Genomic DNA, 23,910 nt, shown 5'->3' on the forward strand with positions numbered 1-23,910 from the left:
TGTCACGCCAGGGTGACATCACGTCAGGTTTAAACACAATAAGTAAATACATATTGTTATAACGTTTAAATATTCGTTTGACTTCTATTTTTCATTTCAATTTAATAATCCTATAAATGTTTTGTTTTTGGTTGTCATATCTATTTACCATTAACGATCCGCAACTGTTTTACCTTTACGTATCTTTGCAATGAAACTGTTATAGCGACAACTGTTTCATTATAGCTGCTTGCATCACACGGACACCACTGTTATATAATTCAATGATTTCTACAAGGATGATTCTATCCTACATTATCTCAATTGTTTAACCAAGGACATTGTGCTTTTAAAAGTTCCGGCGACTACAAAATCACGCAACAGGAGAAAATAACACGATACGTAGTCAAATAATGCAAAAATTCAAAAAAATATTAAAATAACATTAAACACATATTTAGTTCACCATTGTGTCATTCCCTCTGTAAAATGAATTCGACTCAAAATGTTATTAAATGTATTATGCAAGGAAACCATGCAGAGCGATTCATGCATAGGCCACACAAATACAAACAAATCTGATCGTGAGGATTTAATATATAAAGTTTGAGGTCGAGAAGATCTTAACCACAATTCTAATGCGAGTGTCGCAAGATATAACTATGCTCAAGGCCAACTCATTTTTTAGCAAACAATGTTTCGTATTTCAAGTGACACTATCTCAGGGACCCGGTATGTCGGTATAAAGTATCACAGAGTATACATATATAAAAAAATAATTGGGTCATGGGGACCCAGATACGAGGTTTAAAGTAAAAAAATGTATATGTTATTTGTCTGCAGAAATAACTAGATATATTAAGTTTTGAGTTATATATAGGTTGTTGAAGGTAATTCGCATAAAACACGCTATTTTTCAGTTGGATACTAGCATGGGAAAGGGAAGTACCCAACACTCCGGAAATATATCACAGACCCTATATTTAACCCAGTATGAGTATATATATATATATATATATATATATATATATATATATATATATATATATATATATATATATATATATATATATATATATATATACATATATATATATATATATATATATATATATATATATATATGTGCGGTAAAACTACACTTATCATAAAGTTGCTGACACAACGTATCTTGTGTTCGTACTGAATTATCAAAACAATATTGAAGGTAAATGGCCGTTGTAGCGTTTTGCTTCATTAATGCAGTTCATTTCAAACACGCTTTAGATACTCGTGTATGTTTATGTTAATTTATCTATTAGCGCGATTTTTAAAATAATATATCTTTTGAACTCTGAAACTTATTTATAATTGTTCGAATGCAATAATCTTATTTTTAAAATGGACATTCATATTTTTACTATTATAACTATGCGTTTTATAATGCCCTTATCTGAGCTGCGGTTACTTACCGAATTAAGGAGCATGGGTTCTCTAATCTGGACGTGACCGTTAAAATCTCATTTTAAGGTATCGCAAATACATTTTAAACGCATACCTTCGCTTTTACATTGTGGTATTGCGAATAAACAATAAATATGCACGCAGTTCATCCAGAAGTAAGCATTGCTTTATATCTGTCAAACAATGTTCACCTAATTACATTTGTATCTGATACAGATTGTGGAACTCCACCCCTGCTAACAAATGGCGCTCGCACATTCATAAACACGACCGTCAACAACACCGTCATGTATACTTGTAACCCAGGGTATGACTTTATTGGAATGACAAAAATTCGTTGCCTTGAAAATGGAACCTGGGGAGCACTCGAGGCTCATTGCACCATTAAAGGTCAGATAAACAAATACACTGATATAAGAAGTCAATTCAGAGCCAAATTTCGTTTAATTTCGTTTTCCTTTAATATATATGTTTGTAAAAAAATAACATTATATTTAGATTTTTCTGGCGAACCCAGCGTAAACCAACATTCCTACGTTAAAACAACAAACGAAACTACTTGTCGACAAAAAGTAACATATTATTGTAACGTATGGTAAAATAGATCTTATGAGATACAAAATGCTCGTGCTTTTGTGTAGCACAATTTATTCCAATTTAATTTCCCGCAACGATATCTATTCATACGACACACGAAAACTAACTTGGAAGATGAACATGTGTTGACTATTCGTCGTTTTTGAGATTTTATGAACTTTTAAGAGACTGCTAGAAGACCGCTATTTTATTATCTGAAAGCACATTTTTTAACACTCTTATAATTACTTTCGCTTGCGATCTCGTAAGTTATACAACTAGGCAAAGTGACGCAATTTGTGTTTTTTTTTATTCTTAAGAAAAATTGAATGGCTGTATCGAATACTTATTATACAAAATATAGCATTGAACCATGTTAAAAAACTCGGTTTTATAAGAAAATATCAACTGTAATATTTATTATAACGCATGTTAAAAAAATATACAAATTAGATAGTTTTCATAAATATCTGTCAGTTTTGTCTTCTCAAACATTTCTGTCAGTTGTGTCTGCTTTGCGTTATTCGACATCGGTTGAACATAGTGAAAAAGGATAGTGGAATATAGCCCACATCGTATGTGACTTGTGCATGTATATGGGTCGCTTAAAATGTAAAATTCTAAAATTTAGAATGATCGAGGAATGTGCTGTATGATCGTTTTACTACTCTACCACTCGATTATGAACCTAATTTAAAACTGTTGACCGGGAATGAATTAACAAACTATTAAAAAAGAACGACAATTATGCTAGAATTATTACGTAAGGACGAGTTACAACCTTTTGATTGATATGACTGAAGCTGTAAAAAAACGACGTTGTAGCATCTATTTTTGCACTTTTATATATACTCAACCACTTTAAAACCTCATAATAAAATGATTGGTGATCAATTCAATGAACCAAACATGTGCACATGTGTTTTGAACTATGTATTAAGTTGATAAATTGGCTAATTGCAGTGCTTGCTATACTTTGCCTTTGCATTTGTTTCTAAGTTCTAATAACTGTCGCAACAATTTTCCATATGTTTGGATTGTTATAACTATCCATCGCTGTTCCAGACTGTCAAGACCCGCCAGTTCTGCACAATGGCTACCGCAACGCAACATCTACAACGTACAATTCAACTGTCATATATTCGTGCAACCCTGGTTATAGAATGTTTGGAGAGAGCTCCATCACGTGTCTGGATACTGGGAACTGGAGCGAACTGCTTGTCAACTGCACCATAAAGGGTAAGTTTCTTGAATAAGTAAAGCCTATAAACACAGCATGTGTCGCTTTAACATGCATGATTGTCGTTTAAATTAATCATGATTGACGTTCCATTCCATGATCGTTTGTTCGCTGCGCGTAAATGGATGAAAACATTAACTTAAGCTACACACGTGTTTTCTGGCCAAGACATATTACACGTTTTCATTTGCTCGTTAGATTAACGCTGTATTTTGAAGCATATTTTGTGTCTACGAGTTCTTGTTTTTCAATTTTATGCGAATCATACCATGCTTTTTATGTTGTTACTTTGTCCATTGAATGTAAATGAGTTAGAAAACCGCGAGTGATATATCGTCATAAACTAATTGTTGAAATCTCGTGAGATTGAGTCCGCTTCGATCGAAAACCGTTCAGAGTTCGTTCGCAATAATTGTAGAGGATGTTGACTTCGTGCCGAGACATTTGCAGCCAGATCTCCACATGATATGTTTTAGATGCGCAAGTGTTTATCCCCCTATGCTACATACAATATATGTATTGTATAAGCCTTATGTGTTATATCTTATTTATAATCCGTTAGTTCACAACCAAAGGGGTCTAGTGCGCCAGTAAATATGAAATATCTCGTGTAAAAGTCGCATGGATGTCTAACGTCATAACGCCAATTAAAATTATTTAAAAAAAAAACATAGATTACGGTTGATGTAAACCTTTGTCATATAAGTATAAAAATATATTTCATATTATTTCATTTTAGGAAAATTCACGCTTACTTTTTAAAATCTATGGTCCTTACCCTTATCAAGGTTAAATGTTAAGTAACACATCGTGGAAAATTGAGCAAAAGCGCAGCATTGTATCAGTAACCTAATTAGGGTCAGAGAAGTATTAAATTAACTGCAAACATATTAAAATATACTTGCATTAATTGCAAATGAGAAAAAGTAATACGCCAAAATATGATTTAATAAGATCAATATGACTAAAGAGATAACCATGTGGGTTCAATCTGCTTCAAATCATTGTTTACGATAACACTACGAGGTCGATTGTGTGCACATGATTTAAGGCAATCTCCACGCAGAGTTGTCGTTCCTTGCTTTCACATACAACTCTGCGAAAGGCTCAGCACGCCATTTTGTCTATAAAATAGCTAAAACCGAACAAAAGCATTCAATGTATATTTGATTGGATATTTAAGGTCGCATGCATTAAATTAAGAAATATGACTTTTAAATGTACGATAAATCGTGCAAATACTTGCGAGTTTTAATGCAACTCTTTGGAACTATTGTATTGCCCATTTACGCAGATGGAATCATTCCACGCACTTTACATATGTAAATAATTGAACATAATGTTTATTGAGTGACGTTACGAATAGCTTCGACGTGCGTATGTATGTTGGTTTCTTAACAACAAAAAACCATATCAATTTTATAATAATGAATTAAGACTGATATAAGATATCATGGTATGAGATGGTTTTCTTTAATGCAGTGAATGTAATGTAACCGTCGTGCAAGAGATTGTTTAGTATACTGTAACCTCAATGATGAACGCTTGGTATGATCATGACATGAATGAGACGCTTTCATAAGAATAGTCCGTTCTGAGCCCAACACAGAGGTGAATGTAATGTAACCGTCGTGCAAGAGATTGGATTTAAGGATTGGTTTCGAAAGATACGGGTATTTTGAGGTAATCGAAACATCTTCAAGGTTACATCAAAGGACTGTTTTGATAAAAAAAATCAGATAACGACCATTCGTGTACATGAACTTAAATACGATATTAATCGAATATTGATCGAATCGAACGCTTCTGATCGGATTGCAAATGCTATAAACGTGTTGTGTTTTTACTAACATGTACTTAATTCTAAATACATTATGCGGTCACAGATTGTGGGAACACTTTTATGGAGAAGGGCGAATGTAACGCTACCTCGACATTCTTCAAGTCTTCTGCAAGATGTTCCTGTCATAGAGGCTACCACTTCACAGGAATTAATAGCAGCATTGAGTGTCTTGCTAACGGAGTCTGGAGCGTGGTTCAAGGCAATTGTGTGATAAATGGTTGGTCGATTGCTTTGCAAAAAAACGAAACGCTGAAAATTAAAAAAATGTTTTAAAAGAATATGTGTCTATCATATGTTACCAAATGTCACACAAAAAACGAATTGTCTGATAGTAAGCTTATATTTGAAATGATTGTTAATACAAAAGAAACCGTAACAAAGCAATAATACTCTGCAGCACACGCTATAAATAATTCATTCGATATTTGTCCAGTGATATTGGCGATTTTAATATACAGAGGCGGGTCTCTTTGATTAACATCTGCCTATTTTTGTAAGAAAAAATACCTTATTTAATCACTGATCATCAAGCTGTCGGTTGTAATTAAGAAATTCAGAACGCAAAACAGTTATTCAACATAGAAACGTCACAAAACATTTACTTATTTATACATGTTTTCATACCATCGTTACTTTGTCTCACGCACAGATTGTGGACAGCCTCCGATAGGCAATCTATCAACAATACATTTCCCACTGACAACAGTTAACGCCACGGCGATATACGCGTGTCTCCCTGGATACAACACCACACATATTACAGAGCTCACGTGTACTGCTGACGGCAAGTGGAATGGGATAGCACCACTATGTTCAGGTATTGTATTTTAAGCATAAGTTTAAGAAGTTTGAATATGATAACAAAGCTATGCCGACTGCTCATGTAATAATTGGTAACACAATGCCATTTATGTTAGAAAAATATATCAACGTAATACAATGAACAACGATCTAGGAGTAGCGTTTAACAAGTGTACATCGATGTGACACTTATATGCATATTGACTCAGGAGTGACAAAAACAAAGTACTGTGAAACCATTATTAATCGTCAGGCATTAATTTTCATAAACTTCGTCAGTCGACCGATCGGCGAATTTAAGAGCCTAACGAACAATCATGCTCTATGTTTGAACAAAAACAAACACTAAGTTGAACAGTATTTTAAAACTTTACCGCAGACATAAGGCATTAAATTCCAACATAATCCATGCACACATTCACTGCTGTTTCGTAATCAAGATTAATCCGGTTTTGACACAAAGGGATGTAGATTACACAAGGTACTTAACTGACACGTTACACTTCTTTAAAACGCGTGTGCAGTACAGCTGTATCGAATGCGTTGACTTCGTTTATGTAGAATGGTAATGAATTAGCGCTTATTGTTTATAACTTTATTACCCATTAGGTGCATTGTGGTTTTCAGGGTTGTTGCATATTAGCCATCACGCAGCGAATGCCGATGAAAGACAATAAACCAAATGAAAAGATGACGATGTGTGATCAACATGCGTATTTATCACAAATTAATAAAGAATATTTTAATTGCTGTTTTTTGTTTGATTGTTTGCGTTTAACCACACTTATTACTATTTTATATGTATCAATTTATTTATTTTTAAATTATTGACATTATTGATTTATATACCGGTAGTTTACTTTTTAAGAACAAACACACACATAGAGTTTATAATTTTAATGTTGATATCAGAATAAAAAAGCAATTTATTCAATTATAATAATAGAATAAGACTAATTGGCAATTGGCTTCGTTGTTACAAACACTCGTTAACGGTTATTCGATCCCACTTGTCCGCTAATCATAACAATGAACTTGTGAATGGCATACATTAAGAGGGTCCATTACTGTCCCTTGATAACAAAAGACTAGTTAATTGGCATGTGACAAACAGGCCCCACCTCCTGCAGTGATTCTCAAGTGTGTTCCCGCATATGTATTACACACAAATCGGATATTGACTGACGCATTTTTTTTTAATTCAAAATCAGAAATCGGCGAATTTAAGTGCTGACGAAATCGTCATTTTTATAAAAATGACGAAATTTTGTGCTGTCGAAAATAAATGGTTTCACAGTATTATACAACATGGTTGCTGATTAAAACTTGTTTAAAAATATAACATATATGTTTGATAAGAAGATTTAGAAATACCAAACTTTGCTCAGATATCGATGAATGCCTCAAAAGAAATACGTGCCACTATAATGCCAACTGTACCAACACTGACGGCAGCTTCAAGTGTGAATGTCAGACCGGATATAGAGACCAGGATGGGGTCGGGGGACAGCGCTGTGCTGGTATGTACTGATGGCTAACGTTTGTATCTGAAACAGTTCCTTAAAGCGGCATATCCAGGGTTATTTCGGTATTATATGTAATAATACAAAATATGTATAAAATGGTTTTGTTGCACGAATGGCCCGATTCATTTACGGTAAATAAAATATTCATTTCATCTTCATACAAATTTTCCCTCTGGGACACTTAAAGCGGGCGCCGGAATATATATAACACAATATTTAGAGTAAGTTCTAAGAGGTACACATGATTAGGCTTTTTACAGTCATAAGCTCACATCCCACTAGTGGTTTGTATCGAAAATAACTTTCCTGAATGATTGTATTTATATATTATTGTTATTAGAAAACAAGCCTTTTTGAAAAGGATAAAAATATGCATGGTAATGCATGAATATATTTGCGGGAAATGCATTCGATGTTCCCATTTTATGATTGATGTGTATGGTCCTTTCTGAGAATGCGCACTTTTTTTACAAAGACATTAAAAGCAGTGCTCCGGTTTATACAATGTTTTCATGTTGAAGCTTTTAAAATAGTTACTGTCATCCGCCATGTTTTAATAGTGTTTTTTATCCACTTAAATGTATATGCCATTGAATTGGTATTACGATCTTTTTCAGCATGTATATTTAATAATTAGTAAACTAGTTTCCCATCCCGAGGTGTTGCTGTTGTTTTTTGTTTACTACCTGACCAGCTTTAATTAATAGTGTTGCCTTATATGTATTTTTGTGAACAATCATTGTTGTCTTTAAGAAGATTCTTATCTAAATTACTGAATTGTGTTGGTGTTAATAGTGTTTTTTTTGTATTTAAGATGTAGATGAGTGCGCGTTTGATGGTGACTTTTTCTGTATGCATGCGCTAAATCAGACACGTTTATGCGTGAATATTGACGGCGGATATGTGTGTGTGTGCAATAAGGGATTTACTGGATCCAAATGTGAAACCGGTACGGCTATGATCGTGTAGCTTTTGTCCATATTTACAAGTTTCGTTTGTTTAAAGGTTTTTATCAATACAAATATTAAAATTTTCGCATTCAGGGAAAATAAAAGACTATATACATGTACATACGCGTGTTGATATATAATAGCACGTGTCCATAGAAAAGTATATCTCTACAACCGTATCTACCAAAGTCTTTACATAAACGAATGAATAAAAACATAACAGTCATTAAGTCTAAACAATGTATACATTTGTTTAAAATGTATCTTGTGATTATTATCTTTTAATATGTATCTTGTGATTATTTAGATATCATTGAATGTAATGACACGACCACGTGTGGTCCTCATGCTGACTGTACCAACACGTATGGTGGTTACTCATGCGCATGCCCGGACGGCTATCCACAGGGAAACCCATATCTTGGATGCTTTGGTGAGATGACATTATAAGTTACAATCGCTGTTAATTTTCGAACACGTTAAAAATGAGCAAATTTTGTTGAGTCATATTAATGTCTCTTGCAAGAAAACATAATGATGTGTGGGGTTTAATAAGGCATTAGAGGGTAAAAACGTGCATTCGTGGGCTGGTTTTGTTTTGAAATTTGCGAGTGTGTGATATTGATCTTTATTATTATTTCATAAATTAATTATATGGAACTATTAGTAAGTTAAAACTGTCTATGCTGTTTAAATCCTTGAACAATAATTGTCGACAATTTTTATCATTTCAATTAAACGACATCACGTTGTTGACGTCAATACATTATTTTCGACAAACTTATTTAGTTTTACCCTTTTTAATGAAAACAGATCAATATCATGAACACGTTTTGAATAAACGTAATGTGTTTGTTTTAATAGTTAATCGGACTTTTAGCCACTCATCATCATAGCAAGTATTTCCCTTGAGGTTGATCCATTCGTGGTTATATTAATTTCTCTTGTCACTCGTGTATTAACTAAAATATTTACAGTGAGGTCGTCAGTTCCGAATCACTATCGAAACTACCCATGTATATTTTAAAACGGCGATCGATTTTAATTTCGGATATAGGGCGTATTACATATAATTTGAACCTCTATGCTTCGCTCACCTTGATTTTGAATTTGGTTCGCATTATAAAAGAGTGTTTATGTTATCTCTAAACCGAAACCTTTCTCCATTTCCGGTTAATATTCTCCAATAGCGAATCACGTGACAGAAGGTGCATTTTATGACTAGCGATCGTCTCAAAACAAACTTGAACTGTCAAAATAGTTTATTTAACGTTCATAACAATATAACCAGACTAGCTTTTGATCACATATTTTTGTAAAAACTATAACAATAAAGAAAGCAAAAAGTAAAAAATAACAAAACAAAATTAAATGGACCTCTTCCACACAATGAAGGGCACCTGCATATAATATACATATGTACTACAATATACAGTATACTGTTTCCAAGCAACAACATAGAAAACAATAAGTAGAAATAGATAAAACGAAATAAAATGGTTCCTACGTGAGATCACACACTTGCACTTGCATAAAATATACTATAACATACAATCTAATGTTGCCCCATGTTATCTTTGATAAGCCTCTGCCCACTGGAGACAAAACAAGATTTCTGAGAGGAACGTTTCATTTCTCAGAGCACAAATGAGAGATTCTAAACAATAACATTAAACCAGAAAATAATGAGCGATTTCAACCTGTGTAGGTTTCACATGACGATTCAAGATTACAGTTAATGCAAATAACAAGGACCAGTTTTCTAAAGGAGTATCCAATAAATTGAACAGTCCTGCTCTGCTCTGACAGGGATAGAACATTTTAATGCAAAAGGCAGTGATCAAAAATAAAGACATATATCTATGTAGTGTTAATGCTCGTATAAGACAGCATTTTCTGATACCGAAATGACAGTAAAAATGAATGAAAACAACCTATCGTTATATGAATCAAACCTGGATAGCATACCATACAGTATTGTCACACAAAACTTTGAGAATGTATAAAGAAGCAACAGCACACAATGCATGTCAAGGTTCTATTGTAGTAAATATTAATGTAAACTTTATCCAGATAATATGCTTATGAAGGTGTTTTAATCTCACTTGACTAAGAAAATCTATTTTAAAGGATAAGCAGAATATACATAATAACATTTAAAGTGATGTTTTGTGCAAACTTATTCCACAAAATATAAGTGGAACATGGGCTAACTTTCCTAAAACACCACATATATAGACTGGATTTAAAATATTTTAATAACAAAATACCCATACTTAGTTGTTCTTTTTTCAGAGGGGATGAACCCAGTCTCACAAATCATATCAATTCAACATATGAACAACTGACAATGAAAAATAACTAAATCAATTTCTAAACAAATAGGAATTCAAGCTTTTGGTAAAAACTAGAAAAAAACAAACAAACCAGGAAACAATTAAAATAAAATAAGAAAAAGGTTGGTAAATAAGCAACAGTTTACTGCTAGAGAGCTTTGGCAAGTGTACAACACTCATAAATTCACATGGGTAGAGCTAAACACATCACAGATGCATGGGTTAAAGGTCTGGGCTGCTGCATTTCCCCCATTGCCTGTCGGGCACGTCTGCGTCCTTCACAATACTGAAACAATAATGATATAAGCCTTACTATTTTAATTATACCTCAGGTGACTTGCACATGTCAAATTCCCATTTACCCATCTTACAGTCACATGCGACATTATTTTATCACCATTTTTTTAGCTGAAAATAGCACCACTAGTTTTCCGCACCAAGAGAATATATAAATATACTGCATTTACTTCATTTTTCTTTCTGGCATTTGCATATTTTTAAAATTAAAACAAAAATAAAATCACACAATTTTAATTCTTTATTATCAGATTTAGTTAAATTGGAATACATTGTTTTCCTTTGTCTATGAGTTAATACCAGCAACCTGCCTTTTAAACGTCCGTGCATTCAGAAATGTATGAGCCACAGTGCTTAGTAAATGAATAAACAAGCAATTGTTTTTCTCTTATTAAGCTGTTGTGTTTTCTTTGTTCCGTATAAAAAAATAAATATCACATCCATACAGGTTGATAAAACTGGGTTAGGTTAACATAACCATTCTCGGGTAAACATTATGTTGTTAACACCCTGTATTCGGTGTGATACATGTATTTATATATGTTTAAAAATAAAATTGCAATGTAACTTCAAGCATTATAAAGTAATAAAAGATAAACTTGAATTATATTTTCAAACAGTATAAAGTAATAAATAGTAAGATGCTCATATATAAATGATTACATAAATTTGTGAATCCCCTATTGCTTCTAGTAAGTTCTACTCACATGTTTTCATAGTAGCAACAGCATGTTTCCTATCCAATAATGCAATATAAAAAATGCTGGTTGGGACTAAATATAATTATATTGTTTTCAAGCAGTAAGCATTAAAAATAATAGCATTTCATCCCAGGCAATGTGTGAAGGCCAATAATAAAATTTACAATATCACTTAATGATGTTTGACAGGTAAAAATTCGTTTGAGATTACCCCTGGTTTACTTCATGTCTGTTTCGGAACTGACACCTGTGGCAGTGAGTCATTTTCGAGACTCTAAATTCACAGTTTGACTGAAAATGTATAAATCTTATTGTTTTCTTATTTCCTGATAAATTACCTTCAAATCAATACCAAGATCACTTACCATGGACAATCCGTTATAGAAGCAAACGTGTTCCAATTTCCGATGAACGATCGCGCAGACATGATTTTGCCGCCATTCGAAAATATGTCTGCGAGCGTTTCGACAATTCAGATTGTTTACATGTGTCTATTTTCTTCCGGTTTGTTGCGAAACATATCATCAAATATTAAGGTGTATCGCTGTACAATTTGTTCAATCATAAATGGTAAGACTTATTTTTCAATGTTGAATAGAATGTTATTTGTTTCGGAACTGGCGACTTTTCGGAACTGACGACCTGACTGTGTAGAGGGAAGGTTTAAGAAGAATCATTTGCTAATATAGCAGTTCAGTGTAACAAACCTACACATGTGCATACTAATAAAATAATTACTAAATTATGGATACTTTAAGACATTCACAATCTCACTTCCATATATAATCAGATTTGATGATACATTTTCTAGAACCAGTTATGCTGGACTTCAAAGCAGCTGGGGATAGATACAACGGTGACAACCCAATGATAGATGCTTACCATATCTCGACAAGATTGCCATATTTAGGCGAATATATTAATTGGTTTAAGGTACCTATAAAATTATTTTCATATGAGAGCTAAGATGCCTTTTTATACACCATTAATCAATATGCATGTACCTTGTCCAAACCGTTTACTTGTATAACTTTTGATGGGCTTGTATTTCAGCCAAGCATGAACGGATTCATATCACTAGATTTCCAACCATTGTACAATGAATATGGAGGTGAAAATGCCAGCGAGTGGAAGGCAACTGTTCAGAACCACAGAGTGATTGCACCGTTATGGACAAATATAGACAGTAGTAATATATCAGACGGCGGGTTATGGATCCATTCGTTTACGAATAAACAGCAAAACAAAACAGACGACATGGCAAAAATCCAGGATCTCATTCGCACGTACACCAACCAGACCGAATTCAAGATCAGCGTGGCTATGGTCGCCACGTGGAAGCACGTAACTGTCCACTCGCCCTACGAACCCGGATATGAACTCGTAAAGCACCAGGTACCGGTCAATTACTAAAATAAAATGTCAGTCGAAAGCACCTGTCATTTACTGAATATTTTTTAGACTGAAATGCAATTGGCTCTTTTAGAACCTGTCGATGCAGTGCATTCTGGTATCGGACGGTATGTACACATACATAATGTTCAACTACGACCGGGAGCAGTTCAGTATAAGACCGTTACCTGAAGTACCTGTTGCTAGTGGTTATACAAAACTTGATTACACGGGAGACATTTTGTCTGACCGATATAACTTCACAAGACTTAATCAAGGATCCAATGTTATGCCAGGTAGCTATGAAATCCAATTTAAGTTATGTAAATAGTCATTTATAATTTACTGAGACTGGTTAGCCTGTAGCATTAATTTACAAAATATGTTAAAAGGCATTGTGTAACAACGATTTCGCACAGTAAACACCGTTATCCATGCTGTAAACATCAATTAATCTAGAATGTCTTAGAATTCAAACTCACTGTGATGATTTTTTTTTCAGATTTTGCTGGACGTTGGCTTTATAATGTTACGGTCGTCACTGAATCCATGAAAAATGAAATCCTATGTCAAAGGTTTTACAAAAGTCATAAGATTGAGCTGAAAACATGGATCCAGAAACAGCTTGAGTTTGCCCTGCCATGCCCGTGTCAAGAGGTCCTTATGATGGAGGTGAGTATCGCATCAGACGTACGATGTAAAATTGATGTTTCAACAGTATTTTGCAGTTGTTATGTACGTGCAATAAATACACATTTATTTTTAAAAGAGCTTGTTAGCCAACGATTAAATATTAACGTACCGAGATTAGTTTCTAAATAAATGGTAGACATTTATCTTATATGTTTATAATTTCGTATTGGCTACTTTGATTGATATTGTATAATAAGACAACCAATGGCTGATGAACACTTTCAAATCAATTTAATCGGGGCGACATGGCCACTGAATGTATTTGTATAAATCAATATAATTTTTCTCTTCATCTTATAAAACATTTCTCCAATGCCATGTAATCATAACTTAATGTCAAATTTCCATGTTAGTTACTAATAGCGTTTTTATTTATCTTGGTGAACATAGCATACTTTTCTGTGCAAATAACTCAGCAGCAAAAAAACTAGCAACTTTTCCAATTTTGCAACCTAATGATCGATCTACTTAGAGAGGCAATGACCGATTGATGTGTTGCAAATTGTTTGCTCTTTAATACCGTACAATATAGACTCAATAGTACTATTACACAGTTAACTTTGAACTCACAATATTAAATATATTTTTTTAACGAAATGACCAAAACAGCTAATCTGTAAACGCATTATAAATCCTCGCAAACGTTAATGTCACCAGTAGTAATGTTGCGAAAAATAATTCTTTCGGACGCAACGAAATATGGTTGAAACGTATTAGTACCAATAGAAAGCAAAAGTAGAGATATGTGCACAGTGTTCGTTTGTTTATTACATATATAAATAAATATATGAATGTGCATAAATGACACAAAATAACGATTACGCAACTCGCTACTAAAATAACATCAAACGGATCATTAACATTCCTTGAATAGGCCTAATTATCGAAAATCAGTCCAGAACAAAAATCGTTATGTAAGCAATCGGCTGTGGTTGATATTTCTTTTCCTGCCATCTTCGCTACACACAAAACATATAGAGTATTCATTTTAAACAATAACCGAATAACATATAACTTCTTTTTAATGGTATGCTCCTGTTTGCGTTTGATTGTTGCTGCTTTGATACTGTGTATTGGTGATTTTAAATGAATTATAGGACTACACTTTCAACCGCAATGACTCCCTACGTTCCGGATTTGGAAGCCACATGACATGTTACGAGTCCTGGTTCTTCAGCGCCTATGGCATCAAACAAAGATGCTGTTATATGTGAGTTCTTGCCAGAGTATTATTGCGCGTGGAGCTAAATAACACATAATATGACTGCAACTTGTACCTGTGATAGTCGTTTTAAAAGATGTTTGTAACTTATAGTATCATTTGATATGAGATTTTTGAGTTTTTGGCTATATTGAAATCATCGAAATAATTTTGTCTTTGACCATTACTCAAATATTTCATATTTGTTCATAAGTTGCCCCTTCAAACGTTGTTCTGATAATTTATTAATTTCCAACTAATTTCACAAAAATGTTCCGACGACGTCCCTCTTCCAAAATCCTGCATATTGTATTGATTTGTTTTTTAAACAAAGGGGGCAAACCAAGAACCGTTTAATGTTTCTTATATGGCTATATATAAAAACAAAAAATCTTCTTCCCCAAAATCACTGGTTCTATTTCACTTAACCATTGATTTTTAAATTATTTCTGGTATTTTGTAAGATGAGTATTTGGTTGAATAGAGGCTTGACAGTTTTAAAAATATTGGTAACTTTGAATAGCATCCTGATATTTTTAAAGATGTGTTTTCATTACTTTTGCGATGTTAAGATACTTTTGTTGTGAATGTAACGTAACGTTATTTGCCGCGCCGCGCTTAAGTGTTTTACGTCCCTGACGTCACGCCATATTTGTTGTTGTTTATATACGTCATGTTTATATTTGAATTGAAGTAAAAGGAAGAACCTGAACACACAACACTTTGTACCTTTATTATCCCACACGATCGCGATATTGGTGCCGTTACAAAAAATGAATCTACAGAAAATACAGATACAGAGAGAGGGTCACCGCCGTTTCATTGAGAAATATTTGGAGAAAATCGAGCAATCTAAAGAGAACGATTCATTGACCGATTTTCACGCTATTCTCAAAACTATCGAAGCGAAAGTCAGGATTCTAGGGACACTGAATGAGAAAATACTTTCACAGACGGAGATAGATGGATTGGAGGAAGAAATTTTTCAAACAGACACGTATTCAGCGGAACTAGATATCCAGCTGTGTCGCTTACGAGCTTTCCGAGATCAACAGGACAAGAGAGCAGCCCCGCATACTACCGATCTACCACGAGATGACCAGAGAAATTCAAGTAATCAGCAGCGCAACAGCAATGGTGTGAACCCAGACGCTTCTTCTTTCTTTCCCAAAAGAACTGTAAGTTATAATTCTAATCATTCAGTCAGTAGCAATTCGACGCAATTTTACAGGCTACCTAAAATTGCATTACCAAGTTTTAGTGGAGATATATTGCGGTGACAATCCTTTTGGGATTCATATGAGTCTACCATTCACATGAACGCTAATCTGACCAATGTCCAGAAATTCACGTATCTCAAATCCCAACTTGAAGCAAATGCCGCACGAGTAATTGAAGGTTTTGCCATGACTAACACAAATTATGCACGTGCTATAGATCTTCTGAAGGAAAGGTATGGCCAGCAACATAAAATCATACACGCTTCCATGCAGGCTCTATTACAACTACCCGCCCCGTCCAGTAAAGTGTCGAGTTTGAGAACTTTTCATGATAAAATGGAGACCTACATTAGGAATTTAGAAGCTATGGGTCAGAGTCAAGACACTTACGGTAGTTTGCTAGTCCCAGTTGTTATAGATAAGATGCCAGTTGAAATTAAGAAGCAGTTAGCTCGTGAAAAGGGAGATAACAGTTGATTACTAGACGATCTGCGTCGTGCAATCAATAGGGAGATTGGAATCCTAGAAACAGGTAACATCCGTAGCGAACCGGAAGTAGAGGAGTTCAGCGCAACAGCGTCATTTCATACAGGAGCGAAATATAGGAAACCCCCCACGCCCACAAATCCCGCCACCCCCAATTACCCAAGACCCTCAACCGGAAGTTCATCACACAGACCCGAGATAAAGTGCGCCTTTTGTGATAGTGACCACAAATATCATGAATGTAAAACCCACCCAGATGCAGAATCCCGTCTGAAAATAGTAGAAGAGAAACACATGTGTTTTAACTGTTTAGGAACTCACCAAGTAGCTAAATGCGGTTCAAGGAGACGATGACAATTATGCCAGCAAAAACACCATACGGCAATTTGCAAATCAGGAGAAAAGGCTAACCAGACGAAAAACGCCGAGACTGAATCGCCGGAAACAGCCGTTCTTCATTCATGCACGAGCCTTTCAGACAAGGATGTATTGTTAAAAACTGCCATAGCAACCGTATCGTCTGTGAAAGTACAGACTGAAGCAAACATCTTATTCGATGAGGGTGCCCAGAAGTCGTTTATTACGGAACAATTGGCACAGGAACTTGAACTCCCTATACAAGGCACAGAAACTATATACTTATCGTCGTTCGGGAGCACTAGCAATAAAGCACAGCAAACAGATGTGGCTATAGTGAACGTTGTTACATATAGAGGCCAGAAGATCCCGATACGAGTATTAATAGTACCTACCATTTCAACGCCCCTCAACCAGAGATACCAAAAATCAGTGTCCGATTTACCGTATCTACAAGGTCTTAAACTCGCCCATCTAGTTACAGGAAACTCCATATTTACAATTTCGATGCTGATAGGTGCAGACTTTTACTGGGATTTCGTTGAAGATCACATAGTACGTGGAAATGGACCCACCGCTGTGAGATCAAAGATCGGCTACCTGTTATCGCGACCTTTCCAAGCACAAAACAACCGAGCTACAGATCACGTGTTCAATGTTATGGCGTCGCCTATGACAACGGACGTATTAGAACGTTTTTGGAATCTGGAGAGTATGGGAGTTACTCAGAGCGACGAGAATATAGACAAGACACGCTTTTTCAAGGATTACCAGACTTCATCCATAGAATACGAGAACGGACGGTACACTGCCAAATTACCTTGGAAACTAGACCACCCGCCCCTCCCTAGTAACTACGACATAGTGCTAGCAAGAACCGAGAGTACTCTGAGAAGACTACATAGAGAGCCCCATCTACTCCAGAAATATGACGAAATCATTGCTGAACAGGAACGACGTGGTTTTATTGAGAGAATTGATAACGATACCCCACCCACAGGACAACTCCACTACATTCCCCTAGCCCAGTGAAAAGGATTCAGCGACCACGCCCATTCGGATAGTATATGATTGCAGGTGCCGCACATCTACCCAGTTCCCATGCTTGAATGATTGTTTAGAGTCGACCCCACCCATGTTGAATGACCTTACCACCATACTAGTAAAATTCCGTCTCCATGGTTACGCCATCACAACAGACATTGAGAAAGCCTTCCTTCATGTCGGATTAAATGAAGGAGACCGAGACGCTACCAGATTTCTATGGACAAGCGATACTTCTAATCCCAACAGCCCATTACAAACTTACCGTTTCAAGTCCGTGTTATTTGGTGCCACCTACTCGCCATTCATGCTTAGTGCGACCATTTTGAAACATCTTGAAATAAACAAGCACGTGTCCGCAGCCAAGGTCATCGAGAAAGATATATACGTGGACAATATACTTTCAAGCTTCGAGAAAGAGTCAGATCTACTAACCTACTTCACAGAGTCCCGACGTTTGATGTCCAGCGCATGTATGAACCTCCGTTCATGGACCTCCAACAGTGAAACACTTAGATCCCGTGCAAAAAAAAGAAAATGTGCTAGATACGGACGAAGTTGTTAAGATACTTGGAATGAGATGGAACCCGGTCAAGGATGAAATGTCATTTTCTGAAAGAAACATCCCAATCCTAGATGTCGTTGCGAAGAGAACCATTCTAAAATACTCATCCCAGATCTATGACCCCTTTGGTCTACTTAGCCCCGTGTCCGTCAGTGCAAAGATCTTACTTCAAGAACTATGGAAAGCCAAATATGACTGGGATACCGCTTTACCCGATCATATATGCGAGACCTGGAACCAGCTAGCTAAATCCCTCAACAGAGCTACAGATGTGAACTTTTCCCGACAATTCTTACCAGCAGTGAACAGTGAAACCAGTCTTCATATATTTGTAGATGCAAGCGTCAAATCCTACGGAGCAGCAGCCTACATTTGCGACCAATCACAATCTAGACTGGTAATGGCAAAGAACAGAGTAGCGCCACTTAAGACATTAACCCTACCCCAACTTGAACTGATGGCAGCATTGATTGGAGCAAGACTTTCATCCCACCTACAAAAGTCCATACCCCCACAGAAAGTGACATTTTGGTCAGACAGCCAAATTGTACTCCACTGGCTAACTACAAATCATTGAAACGCTTTGTCCGAAACCGAGTGGACGAAATCCACCTGCTAACAGATCAATCACCATGGAGGTATTGCCCCACCCATGAAAACCCAGCAGATTTACTGACACGTGGTGTATCAGCAGATACCTACCTTGACAACCAGTTATGGGACGCCGGTCCGACATGGGTACCTCACTCAGAAGGATGGCCTACTTGGAAATACGACCAGTCAATTCTGCAGAAGACATCCGAAAGTGAAGACACGAGTTCTCAGCAGGCGACAAATGTGGTAACGTTAAATTGCACGGAGATCACGGGCGTTCATAGAGCCATCAACATAGAGAAGTACAGTACTTACCTGAAATTACTTCGCGTCACCGCTTATGTACACAGATTCATCCGCAACTGCAGAAGACCAAGAGATGAAAGACTAACCAACAGCTTGTCAGCAACAGAACTAAAAGAGGCAGAAGTTAAATGGCTGAGATCGTGTCAAACAACCAACTTTCAAGATGAAGTAGAAAATCTACAATCAAACAGTAGCCGTTTACCGCTTGTTAAGCAACTTAGATTGTACCTGGACCAGCAAGGATTACTTCGTTGTGGTGGTAGAATTCATAACGCCCCCTTGGAGTATGATGTCAAATTTCCCTACCTCTTACCAAAGAAACATGTCCTGACCAAATTGATTGTGTTCGATGTCCACAAGAACCAACTTCATTCCGGAGTTAACAGTACCATTACACAGATCAGACAAAAGTACTGGATAGCATCCATCCGCCAGTGTTAGATCGTTACTAAGGACATGTATACAGTGTACCAGAGTAACCGGAAGACCCTATGCAACACCAGACCCACCTCCCCTCCCAAAAGTCAGAGTAAGCGAAGCCCCGTCCTTCAGCGTCACAGGTGTAGATTTCACTGGCGCATTATTTGTAAAGAACGCTACTGGAAGTGAAACGAAATGCTACATCTGCCTTTTTACATGCGCATCAACAAGAGCCGTCCATTTGGAAGTTGTACAAGACCTATCAACCGACTCTTTCCTTTAAGTGTTTCGGAGATTTGCCAGCCGGAAGTCGTTGCCCATGGTGATGATATCAGACTGATATGCTACGAATTATATTGCTGCTGCTAATCACCTTAAGAAGCTATTCAACTCCCAAGTCGTACAAGAGGAGCTCAGCAGAAAGGAAACAGAGTGGCGATTTATTCCCAAACGTGCACCATGGTACGGTGGTTTTTGGGAACGTCTCATTGCACTTACTAAGACGTCTCTAAAGAAGATCCTCGGAAGACGATACGTGTCCATGGAAACGTTGCAGACGATAGTGACATAGATTGAAGCTGTTATCAACGATAGACCGCTAACGCATGTATCATCAAGCATCGACGACTTGGAGCCGTTAACGCCGTCACATCTTCTTTATGGCCGCAAGATGACGTCACTTCCGCATCGCACACATTTACCCGACGATGAAATGACGCAAATTCAAAGTGACTAGACGACACTAACCAATCGGGCGAAGCAGCAGTCAGACATCATCGAACAGTTCTGGAGACGTTGGAAGTCGGATTACTTAACTGCCTTAAGAGAGTTCCACACAACAACAGGCTCTAACGAGAAACGCATTCGGGTCGAAGATGTCGTGCAGATATACTATGAGGGACCACATATCCGTTGGAAACTTGTTGTAGTCCTGGAGCTGATGACCGGAAATGATGGTTTAGTCCGTGCCGCGAAGATAAAGACGAAACGTGGAATAACAAATAGACCAATAGTGAAACTCTATCCATTAGAAACAGCTAGTGATGTTGAATAGAGAACATTTAAGTAGTAAAGGTTAAACGCGCAATTGTGATTGAAATACCGAAATAGACAGTTGAGTGTACATGTAATTGAAATACGAGAGACACTTAATAAATTGTTGTTAAGAAACTGAGTGATAAACATTTGATATTCATTTCAAATTAACGTGTATACTCGTGATCAAATTAGTGTTTCTGCAATCTTACAATTGTCACAAATGATTCAGGATTTCATAAGTAATGATACATATTCTCCTCTGATTGTTGATAATTGTCACTTTTCGCGGCCCCCAGAATGTTGTGAATGTAACGTAACGTTATTTGCCGCGCCGCGCTTAAGTGTATTACGTCCTTGACGTGTCGCCATATTTGTTGTTGTTTATATACGTCATGTTTATATTTGAATTGAAGTAAAAGGAAGAACCTGAACACACAACGCTTTGTACCTTTATTATCCATAAGAACGCGATAACTTTCAAAGTAATTTTGAAATAAATTGGTTGGTGAAAAGTATGGAAAAATTTAGTTTTGGCTTCGTCGTTGTAATTATTTGTCAGCTTTTAAGTTTATTTATATTCCTACATTACATAAAATATTTTAAAATCCTTTTCATTTTCATCTAAAAGCTTTGCGAAATAGAACCATCATGGTTATTTGGTTTTTGATTTATACATTTTCAAACAGCACATATAATCTGCACAATTTCAGGTTCAGCAAACTGCAGACGCAGTACCCGGGTGCAGTAGCTGCAGAGTTTGAAAACAGAACTCTTGCCGGATTACTCGAGAAGGGTTACAATCAGTGCTGTTCGCCTGATGGCAGTCACAAATACTGTAACCTGTATCAGGAGATCAACCCGCCTGATGATTGCTCAAGATACACGATCAGCGACGAGATACCGACAGACGGAGGCAGCATGCATGTCATCATCGGAAGAGTTAAAAAGTTGCTAGGCCTATAATTAATGAAATACATTTTTGGAATTTTTTGCTTCATATACAAAAAAATAGTGTGCTGCATATGGTGTTATCGCCGTGAATGTATAATAAACTTATAGCATAAAATGTAATACTTGTTTGCTTTTGATGATGCGTGAGTGTTAATATGATAAAACAGGCTTCATCATGCTTCGGAAATGAATCTGAATAGTTAACTACATGATATGTATTTTAATACATTGTAATAAAGGAACTTTCGGTCAAACTCATATTTAACATGTCTAATTATATTTTTACAATCAATTAGCTATATTTTATGTCTAAAACAGCTCATATGTATCATATTTATATGTATCTACGAAAAACATTTTCTTACGACGGAAGATTACATTTCATGGTTTAGGATTTGATAATTTTCTCAGGAAAAATATACATATAATGTGTTTTATTGCAAACATATTGCGCTAAAAAGTTGCGTATACCATAGTTGATATCGATGCTGTTATTTGTGTTGTTCTATTTTATTAGTTCGAAAATGTTGATGAGTGACAAAACGTTAGGACTAAAACAGTGTTGCTAAGCATTCATAAAATGGCTCAATAGCTACCATAAGATTAGGAACAGACATGTTTAGCTTAGCGTTAATAAAATGTGTCGGATGTTCGATAGCTAACATGAAATCAGGACCAAACCAGTGTACCTAAGCAAAAATCAAATGTCCCGAATCTTCAATAGCTGCCATAAAATTAGGACCAAATCATTGTAGCTTAGCATTCATCAAATGATCCGGATCTTCAATAGCTGCCATAGCATTCGTGATCAGAAACAGATTGTCGAACAAATTAATAATATACTATACACATAGTACATGTTATAGAGTTGCGAATTGTTAAAATAACTTGAAAGAACACGTACTTATACTAAGTATGATTGTGCGTGAAAAATATATCACATATTGAGAATATGTTTAGCAAACTTGAACAATATTAAGAGAGGGTCGCTATTCGTATCCGCCGGGTCAGTATGACTTCATCGACCCAGGTCGATCTTTTATATCTGAAAAGAATCCGATCGCTAAGTGAAAAAAATGGCGTCCATACTCAGTCTTAGCCAGTGGTGATGAATAAAATTAAGCCACAAATCAATAGTGGTTTTAGCATAAGAATGGTTCCCTTTATATATCATCCCCTGCATATCTATTTTTGACGTTCATCAAGTTACACGTTCAGGGAATGTGTTTCCAAATTGGTCATCTTCTCAACAAGTTAAAATGCGTGTGTGTTATATTGTGTATGAATTACAGTGTCGTACCATATACATACATAGTGAGCTATTGTCATAACGGGCATAAAGGGCTCAATATGGAACTGATGAAACGTGTCAGAGACATCGCAAGAGGACAAACTATCCATCTATTTAATGCAAGTTATCAATTGCAAAATCGGAAAAAACATGCGCACAAGGAAACATAAAAATTCAAACCGGATACACCAGCCTGAAACGGTCAACGACCTGTTTTATGGAATGTACAGCCTCACGCTTATCCCTGCATTATTCACAAGGCGCGTTCTTGTATATTAATATTAAATTCATTCCGTTGAATTAAAAAGTTAATGTAGCTTTTCGAACTTTGTGTTGTTTTTTCAACATTCGAATTTTTAATATATATAGCAGCCTTTGTTTGAGCAATTATACTCGATTGTATGACATGTTTGTAAAAGGCGTTGGGATTATACCATTTAGACAATTATGATTCTAATTATGGTTCTTCATTTGCTGAGACTGATTCCTAACGGTTTTTAAAGCGTTATCAGTCTGAGTCCAACCTGTCAATATATCACTAAAGACATTATTTATCTTATGCGTTTTATTGCAATTTAAGTTTAACCAGAGCTATTGTAGGCGAAGTAAGAATAGTACAATACGGTTTACAAAATGATCGATTTAGCAATACTAGTGTTC

The 23,910-nt window shown here is 35.9% G+C and overlaps 1 protein-coding gene across 1 annotated transcript; it reads left to right on the plus strand.

The window, feature by feature from the left end:
- The first annotated feature begins 1,669 nt into the window (after positions 1-1,669).
- On the plus strand, positions 1,670-22,079 carry LOC127853868 (uncharacterized). Its single transcript, XM_052388667.1, has 13 exons — positions 1,670-1,812; positions 3,064-3,237; positions 5,125-5,298; positions 5,731-5,869; positions 7,242-7,402; positions 8,223-8,357; positions 8,666-8,791; positions 12,504-12,625; positions 12,746-13,087; positions 13,179-13,380; positions 13,587-13,756; positions 14,875-14,987; positions 21,719-22,079. Exons 1-13 carry the CDS (start codon positions 1,710-1,712, stop codon positions 21,969-21,971), a joined length of 2,214 nt encoding a protein of 737 aa, XP_052244627.1. The 5' UTR covers positions 1,670-1,709; the 3' UTR covers positions 21,972-22,079.
- Positions 22,080-23,910: the final 1,831 nt, after the last annotated feature.

Source organism: Dreissena polymorpha, chromosome 12, assembly GCF_020536995.1.
Source record: "Dreissena polymorpha isolate Duluth1 chromosome 12, UMN_Dpol_1.0, whole genome shotgun sequence".
Classification (NCBI taxonomy): Eukaryota; Metazoa; Mollusca; class Bivalvia; order Myida; family Dreissenidae; genus Dreissena; species Dreissena polymorpha.